Here is a 17,129-nt window from a genome sequence, read left to right as displayed (position 1 = left end):
CTCGTCAGTAGAGTCCCTTTTTTAATACTAAATTAAGTTCGTTCGTCAGCAGAGTTCCTTTTGGTCTATTTTAACTTTTGCTCGTCAGTAGAGTCCCTTTTTTACCACTTTCTCTCTCTACTCATATGCATTTCTCAATCATTTTCTTACTTTACAAATCTCACTATCTCTCTCTCTATCAATCGCCTTTCTCTAGCTTTCTCTTTTTATCTATACTAAAAGTTGTTCTTTAATTAGTAACACTTTCTCTCTCTTTCTAACCTTTTTCATAGATAACAGGGTCTTTCTGACCCAGCGCATAACATACGCGTAACGTTGCAGTTTACGTGTAAAACGCCTGAATGCACAGCGAATACATGACATTTTGACAGTATTCAGTATGATTAAGTAGCATAATGTATGTAACATGGCCTTGCCATAACATTTGTCTATTATGCGGCAAAATCAATCCCTTATTATTTGTTTTTTATTTTTTCCCTTAGGGCTCGGTGGCATTCAATGCAAATGGGTGGCATAGTGTGTCTCACAGGTTCCAACATTATCAGAAAGGCTCGAGAGATCATCGAAAGGGTCGGTAGGCCTTTGGAATTGGATACCGATGGTATCTGGTGTGTTTTACCGGCGACTTTTCCCCAGAATTACGAAGTCATCACTACGCACGAGAAGAAAAAGAAGTTTACTGTTTCGTTTCCTAATGCTGTACTCAATATGATGGTGAAGGTAAAAATTCCGATGTTTTTCTCAAAAACTGCTCAGGTGTCTAAAGAAGTTTTACTTCAAAAATTTTAGGTTGCATGCTATATGGCATGTGGGGTATCATTTGAAAGGTCGTTTTTAATAGAATCCGAATACTGAAATAAGAACTGAAGTTTCCAAATTTCTGAATACAAGATAGTTAAATTAGTATTGATCAGTCTATTATTTTGTAATTGGTTCAGCCGTTTTTGAGAGAACGTCGACGTCTCAATAGTTTTCTTAGAAAGTCTAAATATATTCTTAGAAAGTATCAAAATGTTCTTAGAAAGCCTTAAAATGTTCTTAGAAAGTTTCTAAATGTTCATAGAAAGTATCAAAATGTTCTTAGAAAATCTGAAAATGTTCTTAAAAAATCTGAAAATGTTCTTAGAGTCTCAAAATGTTCTTAGAAAGTCTCAAAATTTGAATTTGAAAGGCCCTTTTTAATAGAATCCGAATACTAAAATTATCTTTGTGATTTCAAAAATTTTAGTTCGTTTTTTTCTTGATGTATGAGGTCTAAAACATTTATCACGAATTTTTAAATTAATGATATGATTTGTCTACAAAATATACTACACTTCTACGAATTTTTAGCAGAGGAGTCTAAAGAAGTTTTACTTCAAAAAATTTAGATTGTGTTTGTTATGGCATGTGGGGTATCATTTGAAAGGTCGTTTTGTATAGATTTCGAATAGTGAAATTAACTATGTGGTTTGTTCACAAAATATACACTTTAAATGAATTTATAGCAGAGGAGTCTAAAGAAGTTTTACTTCAAAATTTTTCAGATTGTATGTTTTATGGCATATGGGGTATCGTTTAAAAGGTCTCGACGAGTAGAATACGAATATCACGAATAAAAATTGTAACAAAAACAAATATGGCATTATAATTAAAATGTCAAACTTTTTTTTTAAAATATGTTAGGTGCAGAACTTTTTTTTATCGAATACTAAAATTAACTATGCGACTTCTCTGCTACAAATTCATTATAAGTGTTTATTTTGTGAACAGTGCACATAGTGAATTTTAGTATTTGCTATAAAGGGTTTCATATTATTGAAGTAAAACTTCTTTAGGCGCGACATGAGTGTAAATCCGTGCAAATGCAACGGAAATTGTTACGCCAACGTGAAGAATTTCTATACGGGTCGACTCTGATTGGTCGTATTTGTGCGAGGCTTCTTGTTTTTAAATCCTATATATTTTTAAAAAAATCAATAAATTTCAACATTCTCATATGTATTTTCATATTTAATGTTTTTATAATTTATAATATAATCATTTTCTTGAACGATACCCAACAAGCCATGAAAAAAAAACGTTTTAGTCTTTTTGAAGTAAAACTTCTTTAGACGCCTGAGCTATAAATTCATTACAAGTGTATATTTTGTGGATAAACCACATAGTTAATTTCACTATTCGGAATCTATACCAAAAAACTTTTCAAACGATACCCCACATGCCAGAAAAATACAATACATACTTTTTTTGAAGTAAAACTTTTTTAAGCTCGTTCACATCGATTGGAAATCGTATCGAAAACAAAAAGTTATAACAGTTATAACAAAATATTCTATATAAATCTCAATTTTGATAAGTTTACTTAAGTCCTCTGTCTTTTCTCCCCAGGATCATTTTACAAACGACCAATACCACGAGCTCGTCAGGCCCGCCGGAGCAGACGGACCCGATTCCAAGCCCGTGTACACGACCAGAAGTGAAAATTCGATTTTCTTCGAAGTCGACGGCCCTTATTTAGCAATGGTTTTGCCTGCTTCCAAGGAAGAAGGGAAAAAATTGAAAAAACGTTATGCTGTCTTTAATTTCGATGGGTCACTTGCTGAGTTGAAAGGGTAGGAGGAATGGATACATTTTTTTATCTATTTGCCGAGAATAGATAGATAGATAGATACTTTATTCAAATTCAATATTTACTATTTAAGTTAATACAATTATTGGTATAATATAATAAATAAATCTAGATAGTGCAATTATTATAAGATTCTTTCTTGCTTGTTTGTATGTAAAATACGCCTGGTCGTACGCCAAATAGATAGACATTTTTGTTGCCATGACAACGCTATGTTATGAGCTCAGTTACGGCAGAATTGCCCCATTAATTTCGGATTTTCAATTTTGTTTTTTAGATTCGAGATTAAACGTCGTGGCGAACTCCAATTGATAAAAATTTTCCAGTCTTCAGTGTTCGAGGCCTTTTTGCAAGGGACTACCATCGAAGAATGTTACGCGAGTGTAGCTAAGGTTGCTGATTACTGGCTGGACGTTTTATATAGCAAGGTTAGTAATACTAATTAATAATATAATAATAGTTCAAAAATCTAAAATATTTTTTTGCATATCTTTACGTTTCAAAAGTTTCTGAAAATTTTGGCATACGTAAAAAAATGCATGTTTGTGTATAAGTGCGTCTATTTCGGGAACACGGATCAACCGATTTGAGTGACTCAAAAATTGTCTCGATTCGTATTGACGTACTGATTGTTTTTTCAGTAGACTTTTTTCTTTTCAAATTCAATCTTGACTTTAATTTTTTATTATCTGTTCAATGACGTCTAATTTGCTCGTCAGTAGAGTCCTTTTTTAACGTTTTTTTCTGCACAGAGATGTACTTCGAGCTTTAGTTTGCTTGTCAATAGAGTTCTTTTTCGATTATTTTTCTAGACAGAAACCTCGTTTTCCGATTAATTTATCAGTAGCGTTGTTTTTCCTTTTTTATTTTTTTTTTAAGTCTGTTTAGACAAAAATTACTGTTTTAGCTCAGTTTGCTCAGGCGAGTCAGTAGAGTTCTTTCTTCATTTTAATTTTTTTTATATCTTCCTGGACAAAAATTTCTTTTTAGATTTATCTAAAATTTGTTTTTAGATTTTCAAAGACACGCCCAGTCATTTCGCATATTATGAATAGCAGTTTTTGAGAAAACGGATTATCCGATTAGAATGATTCAAAATATGAAGATTGCTTGTGTTTCAAAATTTTGCAAAAAATTCACCAACTTGGTCGTTTCAATTTTTCGATTTTTTCAGAATTTAAATAAAAACTCGAAATTATTAATTTGAATAAAACATTTTTAATGGGAACACGGATCAACCGATTTGAATGATTCAAATAGTATTCGATTCTTATGGATAGGGAGATGTGCTGATTAGTTTTTGACAAAGGCAGGCCCAGCCGTTTCGGAGATACGGAGCAAAGAGTGCAGAAAATAGAAATCGAGTTTTTGAGAGAACGGAGTATCTAATTTGAATGATTCAAAAAACATTCGATTTCTATTGATGGAGAGAAGTGGTGATTAGTTTTTGGCAAAGGCAGGTCCCGCGATTTCGAAGATACGGAACTAAATGTGCAAAAAATGGCAGTTTTTGAGTGAACTAAGCGTCCGATTTGAATGATTCAAAGAACTTTCTGCTTGTTTTAACAAAATAATTGATTTTGGGGGGAAAAATTGATCAAATTTTTTTTCTTAATTTTTTTTTTTTTTTAATGTTTGCATATCGAAAATAATTCAGATTTTATTTTTAATTCTGACTATAGTTCTAATATACTTTAAACAAATATTTTCAACTCTGCAATTCAGTTTATATAATTCTTATAAATATTAGACAATGCTACAATATTTATAATAATCTATTTGAAAACATTTAAAATTCCTCGAATATTTAATTACGGTACGGGAAGTTCCAGCAATTTGCCTCAAGGCACGATGCCATACACAACTAACTATATATTTTTTTCAGGGTACTAATATGCCTGACAGTGAACTGTTTGAGTTGATCTCAGAAAATCGTTCAATGAGCAGAAAATTAGAAGATTACGGAGCACAGAAATCTACATCCATATCTACAGGTAATTTTTTTAATGACTATTATAATCATATATATATATATATATATATATATATTTATATATAATTAAATAATATATCTAATAAAAATTTCAGCTAAACGACTGGCCGAATTTTTGGGAGATCAGATGGTTAAAGATGCGGGACTTGCTTGTAAATTCATTATTTCTAGCAAACCAGAAGGCGCTCCAGTAACTGAGAGGTAATAATATAAATATATATCTTCTTATATATAAAAATGGAGCTCGAAAACGGCTAAACCGATTTGGCCAGTCTTAGTCTTGAAAAATTCGTGCTGATCAGTAGATTGTCGGAAAGGTGAGATATTATTTCAAAATCGCGTAGAAACTTTACATTTTTAATTTGAACAGTGACGGTGGCTAATACGTCAAATATAAAATGTTTTTAACAGATGATGTTCAATTTCGTTTAATAGGATGTTTTACGTGAATATTATTTAATTATGATTAAATTGTAGTGAGTAATAGTATTAAACGGATCGCAAGTATTACTAGAAACTCAAAATATCAACTTTTTTGAAATGTTAATATGAAAATACATTTTTTGGCGTTGTAACATTCTTTTTTGCAAATCATATTTTTCTCAAACAGTAGATAGTAATATATGAAGGTCTAGGGTTGAAAGGGTCCACCACCGATGTGTCAAAAACCTATTGCTTAGCATTGTTTAACAACAATATTTGAAAGTAGAGGGGAAAATATGTATAACCAGCTAACTTTTTTGTTTCTCTAGAAATTGTTTAGAATATACCTTACTTAACAAAACAACGTTTGTCGGGTTAGCTAGTATATATATATATATATATATATATATACAGGTATATTATTTTAATTTCAGGGCTATCCCATTGGCTATTTTCCAATCTGAATTAACTGTCCGTCGACATTATTTAAGAAAGTGGCTTAGAGACAACACTATGGGCGACGCCGATATCCGACAAGTCCTGGATTGGAATTACTACATTGAAAGATTGGGAGGTACATAATTTATATATATATATATATATATATATATATATATTATTTTTATTTTAATTTTCAATTATTTTAAATTTGTCATAACTCGACGTTTATCAATTTGTGTTTCATAATTTTTTCGTGCAATTTTCGTGTTATTTTTGTTGTTTTTTCAATTTATTTGTATGGTGAGTTCTTTACATTTGTTTATATCTATGTTGTTTTTCATTTTTATATACTTTTACAATATATATTAGTTATAAAACAAATTTATTAAATTGGTTAGATTTATGCTTTTTTACATGTTTTTATTTATTTTCGTCTGTAATTATGTTTGTATATTTTTTATATCGTTTTAAATTGTAACCCTGAAGTATTCAATTGTAGCACTGAAGATGGGTCAAATCAAGACCCGAAACGTATGTTCTCTGAATAAAAACATTTTCTTTTAATAAAACTGTTTTTAATTACTGGATGGATGCCCAAGAACAATTTTATCATATTATTTCTCCATCTGAAGAAAAACTTCTCGCTTTATATGTATATATATATATATCTTTTCCCTCTAGGTGCAATCCAAAAAATCATAACAATCCCTGCAGCTTTGCAAGGTTTATCAAATCCTGTGCCAAGAGTGCAACATCCAGACTGGTTGCACAAAAAAATGTTAGAAAAAAACGATGTGTTGAAACAGAGGCGAATTAACGAACTGTTCAGGGCCGAACCGAAGCCGGTTCAGACACAGAACACAGACAATATTGCTGATATCGAGGATATTGGAGGAAGTTCCAGCAATGGACCAGGTAATAATAGTAAATAGTAAGTTTTTGAGAGAACTAAAAGCGTCCGATTTGAATGATCTAAAAAACATTCAATTTGTAATGATTGGGAGAAGTGGTTATTAGTTTTTGGCAAAGGCAGGTCCAGCGGTTTCGAGGATACAGAGCTAAATGTGCAAAAAATGGCGGTTTTTGAGTGAACTAAGCGTCCGATTTGAATGATCTAAAAAATTTTCTGCTTGTATTGACAAAACAATTGCTTTTGAGGATAAATGGAAAATTATTACATCTTTTTTTATTTTTCTTAAAATATTTTTGTAATTTTGGATAAAAACTTCAAAAAATCACCCAGGCCAAGCACAGTCTAAGTGACAAACTGGTGCAAACATTCTTGCAAATGCGTTTAGACTGTTTCTGTATAGGAGCGTTTTTCCAATTTTGTGAGAAGAAAAACTAAAAAATAGAAAAATGTCGCAAAGCTAAGCACAGTACAAGTGAAAATGTCGCACAGAATTATTTGCAAATGCGTTTAGACTGTGATTATACGGGAGCACTTTTTCAATTTTGTGTAAATTATAGAAATGCAATTATTGAATTTAAAACAAAAAAATAGACAGACTAAGCACAGTCAAAGTGACAACCTGGTACAAAAATTTTCGCAAGTACGTTTAGAATGTGACTATACAGGAGCATAAGTGAAAATGTCGTACAAAATTTTTTGAAAATGCGTTTAGACTGTGACTATATGAGAGCACTTTTCCAATTTTATGTAAATTATAAAAATGTAATTTCGAGTTAAAAAATTTGAAAAAAATACTCTAAAAAAAATAGTCTAAGTGACAACTTGGTACAAAATTTTTCGCAAGTGCGTTTAGAATGTGACTATACGGGATCCTTTTTTCAATTTTGTGAAAACTATTGAAAAGTGTGAAAATGCCGCCAAGCTGAGCACAGTATAAGTGAAAATGTCGCACAGAATTAATTGCAAGTGCGTATATACTGTGACATATATTGTTCGTCAGTAGAGTCCTTTTTCTAATAAAATTTTAATTTGCTGGTCAGTAGAGTCTCTTTTTGTATTGGAATGTTATTTTGCTCGTCAGTAGAGTCCCCTTTTGTATTAAAATTTTAAATTTGCTTGTCATCAGAGTCCTTTTTGTATTAGAATTTTAATTTGGTCGTCAGTAGAGTCTCTTTTTTATTTTCTAGATCTAAATTCAAATTTGATCGTCAGTAAAGTCACATTTTGTACTGAAATTTTAATTTGGTTATCAAGAGAGTCCCTTTTTGCATTAAAGTTTTAATTTGACCGTCAGTAGAGTCCCTTTTCTCTTAAAATTTTAATTTTATCGCCTTGTACTGTAATGATACAACTTTTCCAATTTTGTGAGAAAACTATTGAAAAATAAGAAAAAGCCGCCAAGCTAGGCACAGTCTAAGTGAAAATGTCGCACAGAATTATTTGAAAATGCGTTTAGACTGTGACTATGCCGGAGCACTTTTTCAATTTTGTGCAAATTGGGCAACTATTTTTTTTTTTGAAATTGAATTCGAAATGAAATGGCGATTGTTAATTGTTGGAAATAAATTGTTTTATTTATAATTTACATTTGATTTGCTCAGATATAATAAACAAGATAGCAAAAATAATGAAAGTTACAGTATTTGTTGTAATAATATATTTGAAAACATTTAAAATTTCTCGATCATTTCATTACAGTACGGGAAGTTCCAGCAATTTGTCTTAAGGCACGATGCCATACACCACTAGTTTCTATTTCTATTATTTTTATTTAGGTGTACCATTATCGACGACAAGAAAGCGTCAAAGATCAGATGAAGATGAGAATCAAGCGACGACTTCTGCAATTGTTCACAAAACTTGGAGAGATGCTCTAGGACCTCCCCCTTCTTTTGGAACGACCAGAAAGGAGCATATCGAATGGATTAAATTCCAGAAGAAGAAGTGGGAGTGGCAGTGGCAACAACGACAAGGAGGAGGTAGGATAAATGTCATAGATATATATACATATACATATATATACGAACTTAAAGAAGTTTTACTTCAAACATTTAAATTGTGTTTTTTATGGCATGTTGGGTATCGTTTGGAAGGTCTTTTTTAGTAGAATCAAATTAACTATATGGTTTGTCACCAAAATATGCACTTTTGATGAATTTGTATTAACGAGTATTTGAATAATCGCTTGTTGGGATCGCTTAAAAGGTTTCGACGATTAGAAAACAATTTTCATGAAAAAATGATTATACTGTCCACAAAATATACACTTTTTATGAATTTTTAACTCAGGTGTCTAAAGAAGTTTTACTTTAAAATTTTTAGATTTTATGTTTTATGGCATGTTGGGTATCGTTTGAAAGTTTTTTTTGAATAGAATCCGAATTCTTAAATTAACTATATGGTTTGTCAACAAAATATACACTTATTACGAATTTATAGCTAAGGTGTCTAAAGAAGTTTTACTTCAAAAAATATAGATTGTATGTTTTATTGCTTGTTAGGTAGCGTTTAGAAGGTCTCGACGAGTAGAAAACAATTTTCACAAAAACATATTAAAATAAAAACATCGTACATAAAAAAAAATTATTGCAAAAAATATTAGAATTGTAAAATGTGTTGATTTTTTTAAAATATGTGAGGCGTAGAACTTTTCTATAGAATACTAAAAATTAACTATGCGAATTGACCGCAAAATATACACTTTTTTTGAAATTTTAGCTTATGTGCCTAAAGAAGTTTTACTGCAAAAATATTAGATTGTATCTTTTATTGCATGTGGGGTATCATTTGAAAGGTCTTTTTTAATAGAATCCGAATACTTAAATTAACTATATGGTTTGTCAACAAAATATACAGTTTTTATGAATTTTTAGCTCAGGTGTCTAAAGAAGTTTTACTTCAAAAAATTTAGATTGTGACTTTTATCGCTTGTTGGGTATCATTTTAAAGGTCTCGACGAGTAGAAAACGATTTTCATGAAAAAATTATTATATTGTCCACAAAATATACAGTTATTACGAATTTTTAGCTCAGGTGTATAAAGAAGTTTTACTTCAAAAAATTTAGATCGTGTCTTTTATTACATGTGGGGTATCATTTGAAAGGTAATTTTCAGTAGAATCCGAATACTGGAGTTAACTATGTGGTTTATCTACTTTTAATGAATTTGTAGTATACGAGCATAAAGAAGTTTTACTTCAAAAAATTTAGATTGTATCTTTTATTTCATGTGGGGTATCATTTGAAAGGTCTTTCTAAATAGAATCCGAATACTGGAGTTAACTATGTGGTTTATCCCCTTGTAAAGAAGTTTTACTTCAATAAAATATAGATTGTTGACGTAAATAGCATGACTTATGGCTAGATAAAAATTTTAATGTTTATATTTGTGAATAAATTTTATACTGTGAGGGACAAATAGTGAAATATAGAGATGAATATTGTAGAGAGTATCATTAGAGACAATAAACGAGTAATTAGAGATGAGGTGTGTTAATAGAGACAATAAAAAAGATATATAATAATTTATATATACATCCTTAAATTTTCATCCTCTCACCACCATAAATTCATTTTTTCCAATCAGTTTGGTTTTAATAAAATAAAAGTTCGATTTTTTTCTCAGATGCAAGAAATTCGAAACGCCAACGCTCAGACAACAGAACGAATTCTGTCCTTCAAAGTACAACAATTGCTAGAACTTCCGCAACGATCGGCGGATTTTTGAGAAAAGCGCAGAAAACTTTACTCGATTCGCCATGGCAGATTATACAAATTGGACGCAGTTCTGAACCAGGAGTATACAGGTTAGTAGAAAGATATTTCTATGTTTTATAAAATGTATTAAAATACATAATTATCAAAAAATGTCATGACATAAATAACTTGTTTTCTATCAAAAACTCATGGTCTCTATGATTCCCACAGTGGTTTATAATTTTTTAAAATCGGTCTAGACGTTTTGGTGAAAACATCGACGAAATGTTTGTCAAAAAAGTCACCTGGCATATAAACACAGATATACTTCTTTCAATTTTTGGTTTCAAACGATCCAGAATGACTCGAAACGTCGAGATATAAATTATTACATAAAATTAGGAAATCTGATACTATTATTTTCCTTCTTCTTATTTTTTTAGGCTTTGGGCCTTGATAGGCAACGAGTTGCACCAGATTCGTCTGACGGTGCCAAGAATTTTCTATGTCAACCAAATGACACCTGCACCCCCCGAAGAAACAATGTGGAAGAAGGTTCATCGGATTTTGCCGAGGGCCAGACCGGTTTATAACCTGTATCGGTACAGTGTGTCAGAAACTGTGTTTCGAGAGAACAGCTTGTAAGTAGAATAGTTACCAATAATTATAATAATAATGATAATAATAATAATAATAATAATAATAATAATAATAATGAAAAGTAGTGTGTCCGAAGGTCGAGTCATTTTCTTGTAATTTACTGTTGAAAAAAATTTTTTTGCTTATTTTTATGAATTTTTTTTGACAGTAGATATCAAAGTCTTATAGATCATACTAAAATATTATGGCCCTATGACAAGTCGTTTAATTTTAAAAATTCGTCATAGCACTAAAAGCAAAGCAAAGCAAGCATTAAAAATTAAATCGAATTATATATAATAACACCACGTGTTATTTTTCTTTCAGTTTATGTAGTTGTATAAAACAACCCTCTGCAAAACGTCGGCTAAACAAATTTTCGTGTGCGTGTGTATATGTGCGTGCGGATACAAATTTAAATTAAATTTTCAGGGAGTGGGAAATCAAATTTCTAGAAGGGAATCGTGTTTCCAGGGAAAAAAATCAAATTTTCAGGAAGTGGGAAAATAATTTTCAGGGGAAAAATCAAATTATCAGGGGGAAATCAAATTTTTAGGGAAAAAAATCCGATTTTCAGGGGATAAAAATCAAATTTCAAGGGGAAAATTCAAATTACCATAGAGGAATCAAATTCTTAGGAAAAAAAGTCAAAATTTAGAGAGGGAAATAAAATTTTCAGGGAAGAAAAAATCAAATTTTCAGAAAAAAAAACTATTTCTAGGGAGAGAATTAACATTTTCATAGGAGAATCAAATTTTTAGGCGGAAAAATCAAATTTTCAGGGAATATAATTTTTTAGGGGATACAAATTTTTAGGAAAAAATTAAAATTTTCAGGCGATAAAAATCAAATTTCCAGGGAGAGAAATAAAATTTTCAGGGAAGAAGTCAACATTTCAGGGAGAAAAATAAAATATCAGAGGAGGGAAATAATACTTTTAGCAGGGGGCGATTTAAAATTTTCAGAGAGGGGAAATCCAATTTCCAGGGGATAAATTTTAAGGGTATAAAATCAAATTTACAGGAGGATAAAATTAAATTTTTAGGGGAAAAAATCAAATTTTCAGGGAGAAAAGTCAAATTTGCAGGGGAAAAAACAAATGTTGAAGGGATAAAATCAAATTTCTAGGAAAGAATCAAATTTCCAGGCGGAAAAATTAAATTTCGAGAGTATAAAATCAAATTTTTAGGAAAAAAGTAACATTTTCAGGGGGGAATAAAATTTTCAGGCAGTGGGAATAAAATTTTCAAGGAGTTGGAATTAAATTTTTAGGAAGTGAGAATAAAATTTTCAAGGAGTGGGAATAAAATTTTCAGGAAATGGGAATAAAATTTTCAGGGAAGAAAATATCAAATATTCAGGGGAGAAGATATTAAATATTTAGGGAAGGAAGAATGAATTTTCCAGGAAAAAAAATCAAATTTCCAAGGAAAGAAAAAAAATCAAATTTTCAGGGGATAAAAATCAAATTTTTAGGGAAAAAAATCAAATTTCCAGGAGAAAATCAAATTTTTAGGAAAAAAAAATTTGAAGGATAAGATCAAATTTTCAGGGAAGAAAATATCAAATACTCAGGGAGGAAAATAAAATTTTCAAGGAGTGGGAATAAAATTTTCAAGGAGTGGGAATCAAATTTTCAGAGAAAAAAAAATTTAATTTTCAGCAGAAAAAAAGCAAATTTCGAGGAGGAAATTTTGCTTTTGTGATGAGATGAGTCAAACATTATCAATTCATTGAAATTTAAAATAACAAGCTACAATTTTAGGACATACTAGCACTAATAGTGTCTGTGCAATATAATTAATATAATTACAATTAATTTAAATGTGTTTGAGAAAATCCTGATGGAAATCTAAATTTTTAGATTTAATTAAAAGCGATAACTTTATTTTCTAAATAAATAGCTGACTAATTTTATCTAAATATCTAAATTTCAATATTTTTTTTAGATATCAATTTAAATTTTATTTAATGCATGATTTATTTATTTATTTATTTATTTATTTATTTATTCAACGTCCAAGGCAATAATGCAATATAGTTACATTTTTAAGTGTACAAATTATAAACTAAAGAGGTAATATGTGAGAAAATTAGAGTATTAAGAGTTCATAGATTTTTTTAAATTACAATATTTATTACAACTGTTAAATAATTAACATCTAGCAATATTGATAAATAATAACATAAATTTAAATAAAAAAAATACAAAATAAAGGATAGCATTTACATTAAAATGATATCCGTAGTATGATGATTTAATATAAAATAAATGCAAATAATAATATTAATAAAATTCATAAATAATATAAATGAAATTTTTGAATAATAAAATAATACGAGAGTTCATAGATAGCTTTTTATATATATACATAACACTTAATATAAACTAAAAATATATAACATTAAATAAAAACTAATAATATTAAACATTTAATAAACTATAAATCACTACTTAAGACAGTCATTTATGGATAATTTTTCTGGCTTAAGTCAACGTTAAGTCAATTCTCACACATTTCGGGTAGTTCATGCAACTTACAACATTTCAGGAAGTTGCCTTAAGGCTAAATGCCACCTATAACTAATTTTTATTTTTTCCAGGGGTCTCCTGGCCGATTTAGCAGCACCCACAATCGAAGGCATTTACGAAACCCAAATGTCACCGGAATTCCGCGTCCTTCTCGAACTCGGCTGCATCTGCTGCGTCGAGCGAAACGAAGCCAAAAAGCTATCCCTGAATTCCTCCAACGCCCTACAATCATTCCACCTAGAACAACTGCAAATCTACAACACCAACGAGATAAAAAAATCCTATCTCGACGACTCTCAGAACGTCCTGAAACGTATATTCTTCTACCAGCACAGCATACCTTCTAGCAAACGCGAAATCTGGGCTTTGTTTTTTAACGCGACCAGAAAGGGTTATGTAATAGTCGTCGATACGGTTAAGACGAACCAGATGCCGAATTTGAAATCTTTGTATGCTGCCGAAAGAGAGGCTAAGTTTGGTGGAAGTCAGAATGAAAATGGTAAATTGCCGCCGGAGAATTTTATTTTCGAAGTCCATTTCGAGACTGGTATGAATCAGGTTTACAAAACTGTGCAGACGGTGCTCAATTTGTACAAGGAGGAGAGGAAAGGACCTACCCTGATGGCCGTGCAGAGTTCTTTGGGGCTGGATAAATTGAATGGGCTGATACCGACGTTGATGGAATTCCCGCAAGCACAGGTAATAATAGATTTATTATATTTATTTATATATCTTATATATAAAAATGGAGCTCTCGATCAAATGATCCCCTAAAACTGGAAAACGGCTAAACCGATTTGTATCATACCGACGTTGATGGAGTTCCCACAAGCACAGGTAATAATAATAGATTTATTTATTCATTATTTATTTATATTCTTGTATATAAAATTGGAGCTCTCGTTAAAATGATCCGCAAAATCCCGAAAACGGCTAAACCGATTTGGCCAGAGTTAGTCTTGAAAAATACGTGCTAATCAGTAGGTTGTCGGAAAGGTGAGATATTGTTTCGAAATTGCGTAGAAACTTTATATTTTTAATTTGAACATTTATGTAAAAGCGTGATTTGAATAAAACAATGGACGGTGAATAATTTAATACGTTAAATATCGGATGTTTTTGCCAGATGATGTTTAATCGCGTTTAATAGGATGTTTTACGTGACTATGATTTAATTATGATATTATTGAATATCAGACTAAAGTATCAAAAAAGAACTCTACTGACGAGCAAATTAAATAACAGACTAGAAAATAAAGAAAGGATTCTACTGACGAGCAAATTAAATATCAGACTAAAAGATTAAAAAAGGACTCTACTGACGAGCAAATTGTTTATCAGACTAGAAAATAAATAAAGGACTCTACTGGCGAGCAAATTAAATATCAGACTAAAAGGTAAAGAAAGGACTCTACTGACGAGCAAACTGAGTCTCAAAATAAAATGAAATAAGTGGGGCGCATGGCATCGTGCCTTAAGGCAAATTGCTGGAACTTTCCGTACCAAAAACTATTTTTTTAAAAAGATTAACATTTTTGACATAAATTTTTAGACTATAATTTTTGTTTTTGTTTTTTTATAATGTGGCATTAAAAATACATACAACAAATTTACTTTTTTATCATCAACCCTTATTTTGTATAGCCAATATAGTAATTCAATCATAACATCGACATAATTTTAGTTCAGAATTTTGAGCTTAAATCTTACTTTGGAAAACAATTTATTAACTTATTACGAATAAAATAAAAAAAATGTTAAAAAAATTAAAAAAATCTTAAGGGTTGCTAAACCTTTGCATGAAATAATAAATGATTAAACTATTTCTTTTGTACGTTTCGACACTGTATGTGTGTCATCATTAAATATATTTTAACAATTGTTGAAATATGACAAGATTTCGTTGAAATTTGCTGAATGATGAAACACATACCGTGTCGAAACATACAAAATAAATATTTTAATTATTTATTGTCTTTTATTTCGATTATTTGACTGCAAAATTGCATTTAAGTAACAGGAATATATATCTTATATATAAAATTCTTCTGTTCTAGTGTATTGTTTGATACTTCTCCGAAACGGTTATTCGGATTTTGATAAATCTTTTTAGAGTTTGTCAATGGAAATTTTTCAGATTTAATGAACGATAAAACTATAGTAATACTCTAGAAATGTCTGGCAAAAATTACAAAATAAAAACTTATCATTGTTTGACATTGAACTGTCATCTGTTATAAATTTCAATTCTCTCAGCTGAAATTATGAGCCTAGATAATATTAGAATATAATATACAAGAAAAGTATAAAGCTTTCAATGTCAAACAATGATAAGTGTTTTTTTTTTTTTGTAATTTTTGCCATTCATTTCTACAATATTACTACAGTTTTACCGTTGAATTAAATCTTAAACATTTCCTTTGACAAATTCTAAAAAGATTTATCAAAATCCGAATAACCGTTTAGGAGAAGTATCAAATCATACACCTGTACAGAAGAATTTTATATATGTATATGTATATATATATATATATATATATATATATTCATGCAAGTATAATTTAAAAATGGTGTCGATTAATAATTTTTTTTGTATCAGATTCACGTGACAGACTCTGCTTCCTTACTGGCTGGTCTCGATTGGCAAAGAACAGGTTCACGAGCTGTTATCAGACATTATTTCAACATGGATCATATATTAAATTTGATGCTGAATCAATGCAGGTAAGATAACGACATAATTAAATCATCCACACTAAAAGCAACCATTCAATGTCCATTTCCCTTCAAGGTATTTCCGCATCCCTATAGGCAACATGCACCCCGACACCTTCCTCTTCGGTGCAGACTTGTTCTTCGCAAGGAACCTCCAGAAGCACAACTTTGTCCTGTGGTGCTCCTCCACGAACAGACCTGATTTAGGAGGTCGAGAATCGGATGACAGTAGACTCCTTTCCGAATTCGAAGACTCCAAAACAGCTTTGAAGAATAAACAAGGACTTTACACGAACGTTTGCGTGGAATTATCGGTCGACAGTCTTGCTGTGAGCGCTCTGTTGCAGGCTAACAGGATACAGGAGACCGAGGGAGCAGTGTCAGGTAAATAACTAGTGGTGTATGGCATCGTGGGTTGAGGAAAATTGCTGGAACTTCCCCGTACCGTAATGAAATGTTCGAGGAATATTAAATGTTTTCAAATATATTATTACAAATGCTGTAACATTCATTATTTTTGATATCTTGTTATATCCGAGCAAATAATCAAATGTAAATCATAAATCAATTTATCTCCAGAATATTAACAATCGTCATTTCATTTCGAATTCAATTTCAAAAAAAAATAGTTGCCTAATTTGCACAAAATTCAAAAAGTTGTATCATTATAGTACAAGACGATGAAATTAAAATTCTAAGAGAAAAGGGACTCTACTGACGATCAAATTAAAACTTTAATACAAAATGTGACTTTACTGACAAGCAAATTTGAATTGAAATCTAGAAAATAAAAAATGGACTCTACTGACGAGCAATTTTCAAATGTTAATAGAAAAAGAGACTCTACTGACGACAAAATTAAAGTTCTAATACAAAATAGAACCCTACTGATGAGCATATTTGTAATGGAAATACAAAAAGGGACTCTACTGACGGTCAAATTTAAAATGTCCATAAAAAAGGGACTCTAATGATGAGCAAATTAAAATGTCAAAACAAAAAGGGACTCTCTACTGATAAGCTAATAAAAATTTCAGTACTGAAAGAGACTCTACTGACGAGCAAAATAACATTCTAATACAAAAAGAGACTCTACTAACGAGCAAATTAAAATTTTATTAAAAAAATAACTCTACTGACGAACAAATTAAGTCACAGTCTAAAC

The 17,129-nt window shown here is 30.5% G+C and overlaps 1 protein-coding gene across 1 annotated transcript in view; it reads left to right on the top strand.

Moving 5' to 3' along the window:
- LOC113384653 (DNA polymerase epsilon catalytic subunit A) overlaps positions 1-17,129 on the top strand; it is a 54,588-nt gene that overhangs the window by 23,628 nt on the left and 13,831 nt on the right. The window contains 13 exon segments of the mRNA XM_026622403.1: positions 483-720; positions 2,371-2,594; positions 2,889-3,039; positions 4,497-4,605; positions 4,700-4,805; positions 5,462-5,601; positions 6,150-6,392; positions 8,157-8,360; positions 10,007-10,187; positions 10,521-10,718; positions 13,321-13,948; positions 15,849-15,973; positions 16,041-16,348. Of these exon segments, the coding sequence (XP_026478188.1) occupies positions 483-720; positions 2,371-2,594; positions 2,889-3,039; positions 4,497-4,605; positions 4,700-4,805; positions 5,462-5,601; positions 6,150-6,392; positions 8,157-8,360; positions 10,007-10,187; positions 10,521-10,718; positions 13,321-13,948; positions 15,849-15,973; positions 16,041-16,348 (2,855 nt within the window).

Source organism: Ctenocephalides felis, unplaced genomic scaffold (genome assembly GCF_003426905.1).
Source record: "Ctenocephalides felis isolate EL2017-DRISC unplaced genomic scaffold, ASM342690v1 CF-g0.4_SCAFFOLD_03571, whole genome shotgun sequence".
NCBI lineage: Eukaryota > Metazoa > Arthropoda > Insecta > Siphonaptera > Pulicidae > Ctenocephalides > Ctenocephalides felis.
The sequence above is the reverse complement of the archived record's forward strand: the minus strand, read 5'-3'. Positions and strand labels throughout refer to the sequence as shown.